General features: G+C 37.8%; 1 protein-coding gene across 2 annotated transcripts in view; it reads right to left on the bottom strand.

Moving 5' to 3' along the window:
* SV2C (synaptic vesicle glycoprotein 2C) overlaps positions 1-19,664 on the bottom strand; it is a 109,253-nt gene that overhangs the window by 75,697 nt on the left and 13,892 nt on the right. For both annotated transcript variants that reach the window (XM_040541531.1, XM_040541532.1), the window contains exon 2: positions 6,151-6,842. In XM_040541531.1, coding sequence (XP_040397465.1) covers positions 6,151-6,730 — 580 coding nt within the window. In that variant the 5' untranslated portion in view covers positions 6,731-6,842. The remainder of the gene's footprint in view (positions 1-6,150; positions 6,843-19,664) is intronic.

The following is a 19,664-nucleotide window of genomic DNA, read 5'->3' on the forward strand; positions in this document are numbered from 1 at the left end:
ATGTTTTTTAGTTACAGAATCAGAAAAATTTAAGTTGAAAGGGACCTTTGAAGGGCTCTAGTCCACACTTCTGCCAAAATCAGGGCTACCTCCAGATCTAGATCACATTGCTCAGGGCCTTTTTCAGTTAACTCTTTGAAAATCTCCAGTAGATCCTGCAGCTTCCCTGGGCAACGTCTCCCAGGGGTTGACCACCCATGAACTTCCTTTCTTATATATGATCAGAAGTTCCCTGGTTGCAACTCGTTACCTGTGTTTCTCTAAGAAAAGTTTGACTCCACCTTCTCTATGCCCCCCCTCCATTACATAGCTGAATACTGCAGTCAGGTTGGCTGTTAGACCTCTCTTCTCCGAGCTAGGCAAGACCAGTTGCCTTAGCTGCTTCTTTCATGCTATGTATTCGAGCCGTCTAAACACGTTAGTGGTGCATTAGTGTACTTGCTTTAAATGTGTTTATCTCTTCTACGAGGTAGCCCCACAGATGGACACAGTACCAATGTGAAGTCTCATTGGCGTTGGGACGGGAAAACCACTTCCCTCTACCACCTCATCTACAGTCTTGCCAATGCAGTCCAGAAGGCAGTTAGCCTTCATCACTGCAAGGCACTGCTGATTCATGGCCCATTTGTTTTCTGCTAGGAAAAGCCCCTTTTCTTTAGAGGTACGTAGCATGTCAGTACCAGTCACTGGGTCATTCTGTGTGAGGTGAAGGACTTGTATTTGCCATTAATAAATTCTACAGAATGTATTTGTTGGTGAATATATATATATGTATGTATATATATGAGTTGTTCCAAAAGATAAGTGAAAAAACAAACAAAAACAAAAATCAGACAATGGAATTAGAGTGCATTACTAAGTAGCAAAGACATAGCAAGCTGAATACTCTTTTAAACTGTGAGGAAACAATTTTCAATAACAATCTAGTATTGCTTAACAAAGCTTATAAGCACTTCACATTAACTACTGAGTGCTCTGGGAGCACTTCCTCCCATGTAAGAGGAAGAACTGTCTGAAACAGTGCTAGATTATGTTGAGTAGGTTTTAGTAGATATACGGGAGGTATACAATAGATGTGGAAGGCATTTCATCAAGCTGCCTAATATGCAAATCAATGCAAAATGGTAATCAATGCAGAAGTGTTAGGTACATGCCTGTTGTCCCAAACTGAAAACTACTTCAGTACACTGAGTTAAAACCTCTGATGCCCTTCTTCCTGAAAATATTATGCATAATGTAATTATTATATTCTGATATCTGAGAAAAAAAATACATCTAGTCATTAAATGGCATTAAATGTAGACTGTCAGGAAATCCCTTGAATTCTAAAGTAAGCTGTTTATTGCTATTCGTTTTCACAATACCTGAAATATCAGCCCAGTGATTTAACATGATAACATGATTTAACATGATACTTGAGTTGTTTGGATAGAAGAAACCATGTCTGTATGTTTAACCGACTAAAAACTTGGTTTACAGATAAAGGTTATTTCTGTTTTTCTTACTGTACTATCCAGTACACCCAGCTGGAAAGCAGCTTTGCAGAAAAGACACTGGGAGTCCTGGTGAACATTAATTTGAGTGTGAGTCAGCAGCATCTACTCAGTGCTGGCGAGGCCATACCTGGAATACTGTATTCAGTTCTGGGCCAAAGATACATGTTTAAAGATATATACAAGATAGAAAGATACATATCCGGAAACATATTCTCACACTTAATAACAAGTCACTATCGCCTTGCAAGAGTTTAAGCAAGTCAACATTCTTGTTTTTAAGGAAACATCTATTTAAAGAACAACAACAACAAAAAGTTACATGCAGTTATTATTTAAACCAAAGGCATCAAGAAAACGGTTCATGATTCTGATCAGAACTTCCATCATGTAACTTTGCAGTCTGTGAAGTGCTGACAATGATCAATGAACCGAAATCTCAAGCTCATACAATGATCAGTATGGAGGGAATTTGGGAATTTGCCATGTTGCAAGTTAAAAGAAACAAACCAAAAAAATGCAACAGGGTGGTTTTATGGATATTGCCACATGCTTTTAATCAGCTCATGTTTCCTGGTAAAGCCATTGTGTCATGAGGTATGGGAAATAAGTTTTTACAATTGTTGAGACAGTGAGTCCTTTTTCAATGACAAATTAGGGTGCTCTTAGGTTGTTTCTTCCTAGTCTAGAAAAATGCCTTAAAAATAAATATGTGTACCAATTCCACCTTATAACTCCTAGCACTGGTCTCATGACTTCTGTATTTTAACAACATTAAGGCCCTCTAGATTATGGAATTATAATAATGGAAAAAATTATGCCTGTCTAGAAGACCCCAGTCAGGATGTAATTATGATGTGAAATCACAACATCAAAGTAATTGAAATGCATGACTGTGTGGACCTAGTTATGATCATATTAAAATGCTTTCAATAAACATTCACCATCCTTTTGTATCACTGGAATTGTGGTTATGCTGTCCGCAAGGGCTACATATCTATATTAGCGATAAGTATTACAGTCATCACTGTACAGAAGGATTGCAAACTATAGTTTCTATTAGCAATGGGCAAATAATATCATTTTTGTGAAACTATTGATAAAACCGCCATGTTGCAATGCCTTCAATACACTATCAGAAAGAAAAGACTGATTAGCTCTGCTTTTTCCTAGTTTTGTATTTTCATCTTTTAATGTAGAATTATATCTTTGTTAATATCCTAACACAGAGGCTAGTGTTCTGCTATTATAAAAATAAGAAACGGGGATAACTATCACAGTTTCCATATTTTAGTTATGAGGAAACATTGCACTCGTACCTAAGGCTTCCAGAGTTGTTTCCTTAATTTTGTCAGCAAGTAAAATATTTGCATATATATATATATATATATAACATGAGGGATTTAACAGCTTCTGTACTGAATTTCATTTAATCACTGGTGGATTCATTCCAATATAATTCAAGACAACATCATAAGAAGTCTAGTGACTGGGGAATCCTCTACCCTTAAGTCACTTCTTAACAAACATCGGAAAACCCTCATAGCTGCCAGCTACTCATGGGACAATACTCACCACTCTCAGTCACAGACATCCCACCATTCTTACAGCAACTGTTTAAATGAAATGCAATTTTTAGAAAATATAAAGTATTTCCCACCATGTTATGTATTCTGTGTTATTATCTGCACCAACACAGTAACATTTATCTGTAATACCTTTTTTGGCTTGTTTTCATTTCTCTTCTTTCTCTCTACCCTTTGAATTGTTTATAGAGCTAAAAAAAAAAAAAAAAAAAAAAAAAAAAAAAAAAAAAGATATAAATAGGCAAGATTATGCACCTTCTTTCTCTAAAAGGCAGATCTGAAAACCCACAGGTCCTAGCATGACAAATGTAATGTTTATGAGTTTGTGTAAACAAGCAGTACCAAACAAATTATTTGCATGCAGCCTCTTTAGCCATAACAACTTAGATAATTTAATTTCTTTTAGTGGAATTTCAATCACTGCACTGTACAGACAACTAGAACAGTTTGTTTCTAACAACAAATTATCAAATGGCAAGGAATTTCTTGAAGCACTCAGACAGGTGAGAACTCAGCACCTGTTTCCACTCATGACCTTCTGACATGGAGGGGGTTTTAGAAATATAAATGAGGAGTAATTTTTTCCATTGACTGGAAAGGGGAATCTTTCCCATTGACTGGAAGAGGAGAAACATTACCCCCATTTTTAAAAAGGGAAAGAAGGAAGACCAGAGAACTACAGGCCAGTCAGTCTCACCTCTGTGCCCAGCAAAATCATGGAGCAGATCCTCCTGGAAACTGTGCTAAGGCACATGGAAAACGAGGAGGTGATTGGTGACAGCCTTCATGGCTTCACTAAGAGCATATCATGCCTAACAAATCTGGTGGCCTTCTACGATGGGGCTATAGCATCGGTGGATAGGGGAGGAGCAACTGACATCATCTACCTGGACTTGTGCAAAGCATTTGATACTGTCCCCCATGATACCCTTGTCTCTAAGTTGCAGAGACATGGATAAGAAAGATGAACCACTCAGTGGCTAAGAAATAGGCTGGATGGTCAAACTCAAAGAGTTGTGGTCAATGGTTCAATGTCCAGGTGGAAATCAATAACGAGTGGTGTTCTTCAGGGGTTGGTATTGGGACCAGCGCTGTATAACATCTTTGTTGGTGACATGGACAGTGGGACCAAGTACACCCTCAGCAAGTTTTCCAATGACACCAAGCTGTGCGGTGCATCAACATGCTGGAGGGAAGGGATGCCATCCAGAGGGACATGGACAGGCCTGAGAGGTGGGCCTGTACAAACCTCATGAGGTTCAACAAGGCCAAGTGCAAGGTCCTGCATCTGGGCCAGGGTAATCCCAAGCACCAATACAGGCTGGGTGGAGAATGGATTGAGAGCTGCCCTGAGGAGAAGGACCTGGGGGTACTGGTGGATGAGAAGCTCACTATGAGCCAGCAGTGTGCACTTGCAGCCTAGAAAGCAAACCGTATCCTGGGCTGAATCAAAAGAAGTGTGACCAGCAGGGTGAGGGAGGTGATTCTCCCCCTCTGCTCTTGTGAGACCCCACCTGGAGTCCTGCACCCAGCTCTGGGGCCCACAGCACAAGAAGGACACGGACGTATTAGAATGAATCCAGAGGAGGGCCACGAAAATGGTCAGGCGTGTAGAGCACCACTCCTAGGAAGACAGGCTGAAGGAGTTGGGGTTATTCAACCCGGAGAAGAGAAGGCTCCAGAGATAATTTATAACGACTTTAGCAGATGAGGCTTTGAGCAACCTGGTCTAGTGGGAGGTGTCCCTGCCCACAGCAGAGGGGTTGAAATTGGATGATCTTTAAGGTCCCTTCCAACCCAAACTATTCTATGATTCTAATACAATCAACTTTATTTAAACCAATAGAGCCAAATTGCAAATATGTCAGGAGTCCAATCTGACATGGGCTTAATTGCCTACCAGGAATGCTTCTTCCAGTTTGTGTTATTTGAAATTCTGAATCTGTTTTTTTACACAGTTGACATCTTAGGGTCCTTATAATTGATTGTGAGCCAAGAGGAGAGAAGTGGAGCTTAAGTTAAAATGACAGTGTTGCAAAAGAACCATGAACTGTAAAACTACCAGAAATGAACAGTATACCTGCTATAAGACAAAGATTCTTAAAATTTTTAGATGAAGGTCTTCTGTTCTGCAATGGCCTGGGCCCTTTCAGATCCAAATCCTTTGTATGACACATATATTTTATTTTCTGCCATGTCACAACCCCTACATTATTACCTCCCGTTTTCCTAGGGTAACCACTTCTACCTTGTCTCTTCACTGTGCTGCCCCATGAAACCTTAGCTTTATCTGCTATACTGAGGCATACTCAGGAAGCACAAGCATAGACTGGCTTGCACTGCTGTTGCTCTCACCAAGGCCCAAAAGGCTGAATCAGTTTGCCTCTTCACTATGGCTTCAGAGGGAAGAGGCAACAGGATGAGATGCAGCCTTTCCCCACCAACCAACCAGACACAAAATGCATAACATATGTGCAGCTTCAGCCATTTGTCCCTCTGGCTTCTGTCTCCATAACTCAAAATAAACATAATACTTTTTGGAGGGCTAGAGGACAGTCACTGGGAGAAAAGAAGAAAAAGAGACAAAAGGGAGAAAAAAAGCTAGACAGCATTTTCCTTGGATTTCCTGCATTCCCTATATTGTATACCACCTCACTCTTGGGAGCGCTCCCATACAGTTGTGTGTAATCTATTCTCTACTACACCTGCACAAATCTTTAAGAACTCTAGTAATTCATTGTTTGTGGTTGTTTGTTTTTTTTTTTTTAATATAATACAACTGGATAACTACTCTTGTAAACAAGAAAAAAAAACAAACACCCTTCTGCTCTTAAATTTTATTGTGCAGTCTTCTGCCTCATGGATTTATTTATACATACTGACTGAAAAAGAAAACAACTATTTAAAAAATAAAATTATAAGCTTCATATTATCCGTATTAATGTGATTTACTTATTTATATTCAATACAAAATATTTGTATATAAGCATTAACATTAACATAATTCATATTTAGGCATACTGTAAGTGACAGTTGTAATAGCACAAACACAGAGCAAAGGTTTCACTCACCAAGCCATCCTGATCCAGAATTGGGTATGCACATATCTGTTTCAGCACTGGGTAACACAAATCCAACCACAAAAACTTCAACCCCATCTGCCATTAGGGCCATTCCCAAAACAAAGAAGAGTGCCCACTGAAATCGACCATGGCCGCATTCTTGTATTATCAGTTCATACTGCTGTGCTAGCTCTTCTTCATCAGCTTTCCTCTCTGTTTCCAGTTCATGACGATCCTTATATTCATCATGCATAGACTGCCCTAAGGCCACCATGCCATCCTTGCCCTGCCCCATGTTGGGGATTCCTTGATATTCCCCTTCATAAATTTCATCATCTTCATCATGTCCTTCGGTTGCTTCACTTGACCCTTCATCATCATTAGCTTCTATGCCATAATTTCCTCCTTGAACATAATAATCATCATCATCTTCCTCATCCTGGAATCGGTTGTAGGACCTCTGTGTGTAGCCGTCCTGAGCTTTGTCAATAGCTTTATTCATTTTTTTCACTGCTTGCCTCTTCACCTCTTTAGCAATATCTTTTGCCCCTTTCACTAAAGAAGTCCTATCTTTGTATGATTCCTCCATCTTGTATAAAAGAAAGACTGCTATTCTACTGGAGAGACACCAGTCAAACACTATTTGGAAAATTTATTGTGCGCTGGACATCAGCAGAAAATGTGAAGCTGTAATATGCTACCTGAAAAATATGAGACAACAACAACAAAAAAAAAAAGTTTATACTTTGCTTCTTTTCATTTTCTTCTTCACACTGGACACCATAGTTCAGGGTTTTAACTACAAAAACATACAAATATACCATGTTACAAGGAAGATACTCTAAAGAAAAATTTAGCATACATACATGTTTTCAAAATAAAATTTATTACATTTTAGTTTTTCAGTGGATACTGGGTTTTGTCCTGAATGAAAACAAGCAGTTTCATGAGCCATACTTCACATTGACTCTGTCTCCACTGTCCTTCCCCATTTGAGCTCACTGCTATATAATAAAAGGCTAAAAATATCAGCTTTTCTCTCAGTGAGTTGCTATAAAGTCTCAGTAATACACCCAGCATCCCAAAGTTGACTGAACGTGGCCAATGCATTCACACTGAGCAATACTTAATGTTATTGGTGTAGCCCCACACTACAGTAAGGGAGATGCAAGGAGATAGGTACATGGAAGTGGTGGCTTTTTCACACTTTGGCAATTTCCAATCCCTAAATCATGCACAGACCCATCCCACTCTCCCGTGTCCATAGTGAGAGGCAGTTTGAAACAATTATATATCCTCAGCTAATACACCCAATAGTGTTAGTCCAGCATGAGCTCATGCCAATCCACCCGTGTGAAAGCACCAGGATGTTTCATCCTGGTCACCCTTCCTGCTCCCCTGCTGTAGCTTTCCATCTCTTCCTCCGTGTCAGCATTTGTGATCCTGCAGCTACAAGAAGAGAGACAGAAGCAGCCTCCTTACTTGACTGAAGATGTAACCATTTCCTTTTTTCTGCTCAGACCTCAGGCGTATCAGCAAAGCAATTTGGCCCATCACACATCTGTACAATCACTAGGGGGCTGCACAATTGCTAAGGGTAGTAGAAAGAAATGGTGGCAGTGTGCAAGCAGAGGTAGGGAAGAAATATAGACTCCTTCTTTGGCAAAGGTCCATAGTTAGAACAGCTGAAATTGACTACAGAACTGCACCATTATTCATGTGTTTGAGGGAAGGGGGGGATGAATCTGGGCACTGCAACAGGGATGCAGAAGCCTCACCTCTGGGAAAAAGCAGGCATAAATTTCTGTATCAATGGTTTCAGAAAAACACTGTTTCCAGCTTGGCAAAGGGGTTATTTTTAACTATGATCATTTTAATAATCCATTTTCCAACATAACCTCAAAAAAAGCTGCAGCTGTAATACTAAGCAGGCAGTGGGATGTAAAACAGGAGTAAGAATAAATGGCTGCAGATTTCTGAAGAAAATCCTATTCCTCTTGAGGTATTGTGGATCTGTCCTTTGAGCTCCATGACAGCCTTGAGAAGCTGACATTTATTCATTCAGTTGCAAACACTGTCCCTAGAAGTATATTTCAGACATTAGTTTTCAGACTAATATTGTTTTGCATACTGCATCACATAAACTAAGGGTGTGGTGTCCTTTTGTTAAAAGAAAACCAACCTGAAACATCACACAAACATGCAGGTAATATATTTTAAGAAGCCAAAAGATATTTCCCTAGCTTTTTTGTTTTTTTAACAATGACTCTAGAAATTCACCTGTGGTAGATAATGTCTTTATTTTCAGTTTCTTCCTCTAGATTAATTTCAAACACTGTGAATGTTTGTCAAAGAAATCAGGTGCGGTGGTACTATTCAACTCTTCAAAGCAAACTGAAACATTTACTGGGAAAGAAATGCAGCCTTAAAGAAAAAACACTAAGTAATATTCACAACTGAAAACTGTAGCCTGCTTTTAGGTACATGATGATCCTTCTAAGTAGGTCATCTCACTGAATTGTCTATGCTAAGGCAATTTCTCTAATTGCAGCTTTTCAGTTTTCAAGGTGCTCCTCTGATGTCACTGTCAGTAATGAATTAGACATCTCATCCTATGTGTGGACTGCAGTATCTACTAGCTGTTATTGAACATTGAATGCATAAAAATATTCACTGAGTCTGCTGTAGCCTTCCACAGACACCACCAAGAATTTAATGGGTTCCTAATAGCTTCTGAGTATGAATGATTACAAAGTGTTACTAGATTGTTTTGGTCATTTTATATTATTCTAGGTTGTGCAGGCATAGTATATTTAATGTAAACTCTGAACTGCTCTGATTCTTAAATATTTTTTTTTCAGTAGTTACAGGCTTCTTTTAAAGATTTTTAGTTGATATTGATATTGTCAAATTCAATTTTACTGTAGAGTCTGTCTATGGAGAGAAAACAGTTTAAGAATATTCAATAAAAGTAAAGTGCAAATGCCAACACTGGCAAAACAGTGATTGCACTTCTACAGTACACCAACCCCACGAGTTCAGCAGACTACACTCTGAAAACACAAATCTTCAAAAGTAATTGAGCTTATTCTGTAGTTTACAATTGACCAGTTATGTCAATAAGAATTTATACCTGTTCAAACTCATTAACAGCCTAACTCTACCAGCTAAAAAATCTATACATAGACTAAATCAAATTTCTACCTAGACAGACAGAAAAGACATACTGAGTGTAAAAAGCAAAATTTCTATTTTATCATTCCAACTTTCAAAGCAGCATATCTCGTTGGAACACTATTCTTTTAAACAATTTTGCTTTCTCAAGGAACTGAAATCCCTACCTTAAGGGCGAGAAGTATATAGAGAAATTATTTATAGATCATGCGTGATAACTCCCCACCCTTTTAATTATGTCAGATGGATTGATTACAAATAAGCATCTGGAAAGTCTGAAAGAGTGAGGATTAACAACTATCTGATAGCATAAAGCAGCTAAATCATATCTGAGAGCCTAGACACTCTTGTCAGTATGAACTATCTTACCTAACAAGCCAGCATGCTTTAACTAAAGACAACATTCCAATTCAAATCCTTTAATTCTAAGAATAATGATAATGTTTCTTAGGAAAACAGTGGTTTCAAGTAATACTAGCAAATATTTTTTTCAAAACATTTGAAGATACATACACAAACAAAACAAATTATTTGGTTGCTCTATTTTTTCCCATTCTATTTTCATTCTATTATATTCATTAAGTGGTATGGTTACCAGTTGGTACTTATTGTGCTACATCCAATATCAAAAGCTGGACATTCCAAACTAAATCACAAAGATCCCACGAAGATGTAAACCTAGGAGATATCAGAAACACTGTTCCCACAAAGACTTGCATCTTTGCTTAACATAAGCCCTGAGAAGACACATTGAAGACCCTTATTTTGGGGGTTACTAATATCACATAATATTAGCTATATGCACATCTTCACATAATAAATTATCAGAACAGAACTGGAAGCCACACTCAAATGGAGCTACAGCATTTAGCATACATTTTGGGACCTAGTGTAGCACCTGTCCTATGTTTATTTTGATTTTGTGATTCTTTTTCAAAGAAAAATAAAATATTTTAAATATTTCATATTTAAATTGGAAATATAAAGACTTTTTAATTTTAGCCAACATTTTGCTTTGGGTTTGATTTCTGCTTTTTCCAACCTTCATTTTTAATTGTTTATAACCTTTGCATGGACACAAGCATTTTGTCTCTTTTGACTTTACCTGTTGTTGCAAGTTAGTCTTCATCTGAAGACTTAATCTTCTGTTAGATCATGATCACTTCCAGTTATACTACTACATTCTGATGGGTCAAATGATTTTATATCCAGGTGAAAAAGTACCTGAACTATATAAATACACAAACAGAAGATCCTGTTTTCTTGCATGTGTTTTTAGCTATAAAAATAGATACCAATAAACAAATAAATAAATAAAAACAGAAACATATTACATATTGCTATGTGATAGCAAAGAACAATGGTATTAAAATTTTACTGAAGTTCTCCAAAAATTCTCACATGGTACAGGTCAAATCTGACGAAGGACGCAATCCTACAAGCTACCACAGACCTGAGACATATGCAGAAATGCAAACTATCTTTGAATTTATGGATATACCTAAGGACCTCCTCCCCATCTGTCCACATGGGAAACTGTCTCAGAAAAGCTGTTCTTTCATTAGTAGTACTTATTTCAGTATGCTCAAATAAAGAATAGAAACCTCAATTTCAATACATCAATAGGCACAAAAGCTGGTGATAGTGGGATTCTTTTCAGATGACAGTTGATTAAAAGACTGACATCTATAGTCTTAGCAAACGTTCTTCCCCTCTTCCAGCATTAACAAGACACACACTGAGGCTGTGCCTCCTTTATCTTGGGCTGCTGTTTCCAAAACAGTCTAAATCATGGTGTGCTTGCACCTCCATTGTTCTCCCTGATCTCACTGTTTGTCCTGTACCACCACTTTTCACTATTCATCCTCAGTGTATCTACAAAACACATACATAAGGTAAGCCTGGCAATTCAACACTCTGACACATATCAATGACCATGAGCTCTGCAGAGATGGAGGTTCCATGGTATACTTCTGTCCCTCCGTTCCTATTTTATTCCTTTCGTTGCCTACTAAACAATTGAAGATAACCGGTTCTCTGCCAGCTTTGTATGTGCTGTCTGCCCAAGTTCTCTTAAACCCTTTAAATAAATTTCCAAATTAGAACAAAAGCAGAGGAATTGTTTTTAACTCGTTTTTACTTTTAATTCGGGGATCTCTAGCAGAAAAAATAAAGGAGTGTTCTTTCCTGAAAGCTTGTCAATTTTTTCTGTTTACATCAACCATTAACAGAAAATACTGTCTTTAAGTACCTCTTAGCATCCTAGAGTACCACCAAAAAAAATAAAAAAAATATAATAATTATTTTCTCATAGTACTTTTGATCACAGGTCTAATTATTCTTCACTTACAGATGGCACATAAGCACAGAAACAAGATCTGCAAAATCTCTGCATAAAACAGTATATACCGAGTCAGCTAATATTACTGGCACAACAGGATTGGGCAGAACATATAAAACTGAAAACGAAAAAGTCTATCCAACAAAAATCATAGAGTCATAGAATCATTAAGGCTGGAAAAGACCTTCAAGATCATCTGGTCCAACCATCACCCTACCACCAGTATCACCCACTAAATCATGTCCCTAAGCACCTCATCCAACCCTTCCTTAAACACCCCCAGGGACAGTGACTCTACCACCACCCAGGGCAACCCTTTCCAGTGCCTGACTACTCTTTCTGAGAAGAAATGTCTCCTAATTTCCAGCCTAAACCTCCCCTGATGCAACTTGAAACCATTCCCTATAGTCCTATCACTGGTTATCTGCGAGAAGAGGCCGACCCCCAGCTCGCCACACCTTCCTTTCAGGTAGTTGTAGAGAGCAATAAAATCTCCCCTGAGCCTCCTCTTCTCCAGACTAAACAACCCCAGTGCCCTCAGCCGCTCCTCATAGGACTTGTGTTCCAGGCCCTTCACCAGCTTCGTAGCCCTTGTCGACATGCTCCAGGGCCTCGATGTCCTTCTTGTACTGAGCGGCCCAAAGCTGAACCCAGTACTTGAGGTGTGGCCTCACCAGAGCTGAGTACAGGGGGATGATCCCTTCCCTGGTCCTGCTGGCTACACTATTCCTGATACAAGCCAGGATGCTGTTGACCTTCTTGGCCACCTGGGCACACTGCCAGCTCATGTTCAGGGAAGCATTGACCAACACCCCCAGATCCTTTTCCTCTGCACAGCTTTCCAGCCACTCTGCCTCAAGCCTGTAGCACTGCATGGGGTTGTTGTGACCAAAGAGCAGGACCCAGCATTTAGCCCTGTTGAACCTCATCCCATTGGCCCCTGCCATCGATCCAACCTGTCCAGGTCCCTATGCAGGGCCTTCCTACCCTCCGGCAGATTGACGCTTCCCCCCAACCTGGTGTCATCTACAAACTTACTGAGGGTGTACTCAATTCCCTCATCCAAGTCATTCATAAAGATATTAAAAAGGATGGGCCCCAACACCAACCCCTGGGAAACACCACTGGTGACTGGTTGATGGCTGGATTTCACTCGGTTCACCACAGAACTCTGGGAGATTTTGTCCAAGGCTTGCTGAAGTCTAGGTAGACTACATCAACAGCCTTTCCCTCACCAGGATCAAACTGAATCATCTGTTCATGAATCATAAAACAAACAAACAAAACAGTAATATCGGAATATTGTAAAGAATGAATTCTTAAACAAAGGGAGCCAGAGTAGAAAATTATAGGTACATGTTTTACTATCAGTTTAGGAGGTGGTCCACTCTTCACTTCTCCCTGCATTATTTCAATGTTCTAAATGTGTTTCAAAGAGTATCCTGAAAAATGCCAGACTGCAGAAAACAGTTTTATGAGCACCACCATCCTTTTAAATAGTGACATAAATATGTGTAATTCAGCTGGCTGTCATTAAGTATACTCAGGCTTCTAAACCCCTCTGCTCAACATTTTTATCTAAGGTAAGAGTCTGGATTTAGGATTCATCTATGGTCCACCCTCACTTATTAAGCTGTTTTTGTTCTCTCTTTTCACATACAACTATTTTCTTCATTATTGACAGCAAAGGAAGATCTTATCTGCTCTTTCATTGTAATACCAACCCATCTAACTCCTTAAAAGAAGTAGTTCAGTTCAATGTCTTCCCCCAATAGTAATACTAGGCAATAAAATGAATAACAAATGAAAATTAAATATATATGTATATATATAAATTAAAATTACAGCATTGAAATTGTAAAGACGACGTAGTGGAGTGATACTTTCCTTTTTATTTTTATTTTTACATAAAAATCTGATCTTCCTAGGAAAAGCCATCTGAGCAAAAACAGAACATACTTTGAAATGTATTGGTATCTTTTACACAGTAAATAATAACACAAAAAATAACATACAAAGAAAAAAAAGTTTACTATTTTTCTCTTTTTTCTTTTTTTTTTAATCTAACGTTAATTACTTGCTTTCCTGATTTGCCTTATTGTACCTGAGTACTAGAGTTCTAATTGCTTTTTATTGGTTCTGCAATCACAATCCGTCTCCTTGCAGGAGATAATATTGTTTTCACATGGAAAGCACTGAAAATTTAGTTCTCATGAAATGGGTGACTGCAGGCAGAGCAGAACCTTAGGAACACTCTTCCAACACTGTTGTTTTAATCTGCTTTGTAAGCACTCTTCCTGTTCTTGTGATCCTCTTAACTGAGCATTTCCAGGATCTGTGTTGGGTGGTGGTTACTAAAATGCATGGGCTTGTTCAATGTGTTGACAAGAATCAAGCAAGGAGAAACTTAAGCCACACTGGATGACATAAACCACGTTTCTTCAGTGACAGCTAATGAAGTTGCACATTGTACCATAGTACTTGAAATGATTATTCAAACCTTGGGAAAAGTGGCGTTTCATTATTTTCAAACTTTTTATTTTAACCAAGCATATTTAAATATAATTTTGCACTTCTCAGACTTCTGCAGTTAAAGAAAATTTTATTTCCCACTGGAGCCAAGAGTTATCCTCCTTCTCATACCTCTCTTGAAAATTCATTTTCTTAATTAGTGCATGCATATCCCATAATTTTTGTCATTTTCAGGTGTCAGAACCAAGTGAAAACAATCACCCTGCATTTCAGTAGAGAATGGAGAGGAAATAGCAGAAAGCTAGTGTACAAACGGAGTTCTGGGATTGGCCCTGGAACAGTTCTTTACATTTCAGGAGAAAATACAAGGTCACAGTGTTGACTCCCACTGGGAAAAACATTTTGAAAAGAGTTAGCCTTGTGTGTCCCTCTGCAGGGGTGCATAGTCCCTGAGATGGACAAGTCTGAGCTCCCAGACTGCCCTCACTTCTGAGCTAATACTATCTGTCAGTTCCATCAATCTCTGTTGCTTGTCCTCATGTTGTCCTTCTCCCTGGGAATCAGCTGTTGCTGCCACTAAACCGTAATAAGAGGGTAATGCATCCTTGGCATAATGTTAATTAATATTTTAACACCTTGTTTTTCTAACCCTTCCAGATATTTTGCCACTCTCTCAAACTGCATATTCTTTTTCATCTTTATTATTGTATGTTACTTTTTATAGTTTGTAACAGAATATAAAAAGTTGGAAAATAAAATCCTTTTTATGATTTCATAATTCTCATTTATTGAATATTTTATTTTGCCATATTTTCATCATGGAAGTTACTGAACTTGCTACTTCAATTTTATTTCTCTCTCCCAAGCTCAACTTCAGACTGATGCTAGTTCTGAGAGTCCTGGCTGTGCACATTAACCTGCTCCCCTTGAATGAAAGGTGTTTGCATTGTCTCTGCTTGGGGAAAAAAATAAAATAAAAAAAAGTGACAAGCTATATATATAGTTTTCTGTGATTGAAAGCCATTTCTTTATTGGTATTCATCCAGAATTCTTGCCAAAATATCTCTTAAAAACAGACAAATAATAAAAACAAGAATGACATACTAAGCTTCTCTGGTGGGATACTGCTTCACTGCTTCAGCTGTGGGAATCTGAGGAGAAATTGAGCATTCATCAATTTGACCTAAATAATGAGAGGGAAAAAGAGGAAGATTTCCCAGTGTATAGTAAAATTAAATGAGCCTGGATGAAGAGGATGAAATGCTACAGTGAATCTAGGGAAAAAAAAAAAAAGCCATCATACATATATATGTACAGATATGTATATCTCTCTTAATAAATACATATATATATATATATATATTATGTGTAGGTAGCACACACATACCAAGAGGTCACCAAGTCTAAAGGATTAGCTAAAACTGGTTAAACAGCCATTGTCCTTATAAGAAAATGAAAACAATCTTCAGTTTTTATAGTAATTTTATCTTGGAGAGGTATTTGGAAATGATATCAGATCTGAAGAGTAATTAAATATATATCAGGTATTTGCCACTCCCCTGCCACATGTCTTTGACTAGCAATATTATTATGATTTTGCTGTAGTTCAAAAGATTGATCTCTGGTGATTTCACTTTGGTTGAACATACCTGCTATTTTAGCTCTGTTTCCAAAAGCAAAATTAGATGGCATATAGCCTCTAGTATAATATAACATAGCTGTTGAAAATGGGTTAGGATACACATGGTATATAGTATATAACAAATGCTTTAGACTGTAAATGTTCAGAAACACAAGAATTTACTTTTAGACAAACCTTAGTCAAACTAATTAATCAAATGGAGAATACTTAATCATTTATTTTCTCCTTCATGCTTTGAAGTAGTGACAACTGAAAGTAGAGACAGAAAAGTTGGGTCGCTTGCTCTACTTGACATGGGTCAAAATATGTCTTAAAATGAATATGTGTTGTTTTCCCCCATTTCTCTTTGAATTTTAGATTATTTCTTCCTTGTGTTATTCTGTAAACCTGCTGAGAGTATACAATTCCAAATCAAAATTAAAACAGTAAGCTACCTACCTATGGAGGAAAAATCTGAAAACATCAAGCACAGATCATTATGCAAAAAAAGGCAATAGCACAGTTGGTAAGAAGTGTACTTGCACATAAAAAGTAACGATGACTTTCAGAGCCTGTGACATAGTGATTCATCAATATGGGAAATCGGCTATAATCAGGAATGACAGGAAGAACATTCATAGAGGACTGTAATGAAAAAAAGGCTGATAATATACAGTTAACAGGTACCTTGGCAAAATGCATTTTTAGTGCTCTCAAAATACATTTCTAAATAGCTTTTTTTTTCCTGTATATTTGAGTATGAATTCCATTTCAAAGCTTTGTATACTTTGATTTTAAATCTGAAATAATTAAAAGTTGATAATGTCTTAACATGTCTTGTCATCTCATTCATCGTTTTCATACCATTTTTAATAGTAATTCTAACATGTTAATGGGAGCATTACAGACTGTTATCTTACTTGCTAAGACTCTTAGATCTAAAACAGCAAGTATACCTCAAAGAAAGGAAGGAGATTACTGAACAGATTATTTTATTTAAAAAATAGCTTGCATGCCTAAGTTCTTCCCAAACATTTTTGTGCAAGTACAAGCATGACTGCTAAATTTCTTCTGCAAAGTAATTTGGTTTCACACCCACCTCAGTTTTCCTCTGTTTCTTTTAAATAATAAGGTACTTTGTAAATTCTTTGGTTGAAAAACCTATACTGTACATATTCTAAATAATGTACACTAACCTTTCTTATTTCATCTTGTTCATTTCAGGGTTTTCCTAGGACTGTTTCCTGTATTTTGGCTGGCTACTCTGTCACATGCAGTGTTTTTACTGTGATATCTTAAGCTGATATTCAAATGGCAAAAAAATAAAAAATGACACAGAAAATATCATTGATGTATGTCAAACAAACACAGAAAGAAATTAACCAGCAGACTGACTGGAAGGAGTTAACAATATTATTCCCAAAGCAAAAGCTACAATTCAAGACAAGTAATGGCAACATTACTGGATGTGATTACTTTGTTTCATAATGTAAAGTAAAATATAAAAGCATCAGTCATTTTTAAATTTGATTCCAATGTCTGCAAACTATCTGTATTACTTGTACTGTCAGCAAATCTCTGCATAAAGGATTTAATTGCTGTGGTGGAAAACATTTGTAAACTACCATAAATGACACGAGTATTGCAAGCATAAACTAACACGAAAGCATGCTGTTCCCCAAAATGTTTAATTCTCACTATTCACAGCATACTACATATTAGTAGTCTTTCTGGGAAGTGACTACATGTGTAATAAACATTAAAAAAATATGTAAGAAAGGAAAACCGATGAAAGTATATCGACACAAAGCAGAAGATGCATCTATTGTTTTTCTGTTTGAGTAAATTAAGCTCTCTCCAGACAGACCAACAGTTAGCTTCTTGTTCCTTCAACACTTTATTTTTAACGATAAACACGGAACATTGTAAATAAAAAGCCTTTAAAGACACTTCCAAAAGATCAGACTGAGACTTAGGAATTTTCTTTCTAAGGTCATTATCAGAAAACCCTTGTGATGAAAAGAACATTTTTCAAAAAGTTACCTTTAGCCTGTGAGCTAATGAAAACCAGTAAATTCTGTATTAAAAGCCCATGACTGCAGTAAATTATCCCTCTGCTTCAGATGCACCTCAGATATTAAAGATTATGGAAAGTGCTATCCAAATAATGTGGTAGTTCTGTTGCATTCAAAAAAAAGTGATTTCATACAGTCATAAAATTTTACCTCTCCCTGGGGGAAAATTTAACAGTTTCAGGTGGAAAATCTTTTACAATTAAGTCTGACTCATTGGCTTCCTGGTCCTAACCTTCAGACAGGAAATAACAAGTTTTCTATAACGTTTACAAAAAAAGTGCTGCTACTAAAAATCCATTCCCATATTTTTAAGCTGCACTGATTTGTAATTATACAAATTATTTACGTTATTTCAGTCCACTCTGGAAAACAAAGACTTCCTAAAGATTCTGATGAACTCAGATCTTAGCCACATTCAAAATGGATCATCTTCTACAAACATGTTTAATTAGGTCTCTTCAGTTAGTTAACCTGAACCACACTGTTATTGCAAATTACACAGTACACGTGCACATGCAATATTTCATCAACTACAAGAAAAAAAAATAAGTCCTATAGTAAATAGTTAATCTAACTGGTTGCAGATGTAGAGCTTCCATTAACTCACAGATTTAATATTTTAGAGCTTATATTTTATATCCCTACCTAGTTCACTAAACATCATAAGCCTTTATTTTGTAGTCTTGATTATGGGCCAGAAGTGAGCACAGAAAGAGTAAAATAAAGGACTGAGGAACACACTCACAACACAATACTGGCAAGGCAGTAGTCCCTAGCTTTCCAGATTCTGCAACCTAGACCTGTGTTAAAACAGGATCTATCTGCATCTTAGAGTGCATTATGTAATCAGAACTCTACCTCAGTGTGGCTTTCTCCCCTTGGGTAGAATATGTAGAGGTGGACAGTACAATTGAACGAACACAATGCTCTGTCACTTAAAGCATAGAGTAGGCAGAAAATGAAGATAGAAGAGCTGGTGAATATTTTTTTCGATTTCATTAAGTTTCCTTCAGTTTATTTGGAAAGTAGACTGGTTACCAACCTGAAAAATTTTCTGTTCCCTGTGTTTAACTCCTCACAACAACAAGGTGTGGTGAGCTGAAGCATCTCAGAAATAAATTTTGCCATGTGGAACCATTTTTATTTTATTTTAAAGCACAATGACACCTGACATTTTTCTGTGTGTGCTTTAAAGGCATGCGCAGCACTTCCGATCACTGAGATCTTCAATATTCTCACTTATTCCTATCCTAATTCTTAGTCTGGTTCTTGAAATACTTGATACCCAAAACTAAAGCTGACCATCTTCCTGCAGTTTACCTACTTTGAAATTGGTTTTCCTTCTTCTGACTGAGAGTTTTAATTGACTAGGTCATATAAATTGGCAGAGTCCTGAGTGCCCCAATAGGCCTTAGTGACCCTGAGCAGCCTCACCTGGGACTTCCCACACACTCATTCACAACCTCTGCCATGTGCTCAGGAGCTCTCAGACCTGGGCACCCGAACTGTGCCTGAGCTACGGTGGACGTTGCCTTTCCTCTGTCCCCTGCTGATCCTGAATTGCAGACTGGACTTCTTTGGCAGATCTTGGACGTAACACCACCTCACCTTGTGTGGCAGGCACCAGCCTGTTGATGGGAAACTGTTGTTCTCACCACCTCTCCTCACCCTGCTCAGGCACTGTCTCCCATCAGTCATGGTGCTTCCCAGCCTGACCTTTGGTCCCCTTGGCTTAGGCCTCCTCTTTATTCCTGGAGCAGCCTCATGGTTCCTGCTCCTTGGTAGCTGTCACAGACACTAAAGCCTGAGTTTAAATGGAGCTCTGGGATGATCAAGCAGA

Source organism: Cygnus olor, chromosome Z, assembly GCF_009769625.2.
Source record: "Cygnus olor isolate bCygOlo1 chromosome Z, bCygOlo1.pri.v2, whole genome shotgun sequence".
In the NCBI taxonomy this organism is placed as follows: domain Eukaryota; kingdom Metazoa; phylum Chordata; class Aves; order Anseriformes; family Anatidae; genus Cygnus; species Cygnus olor.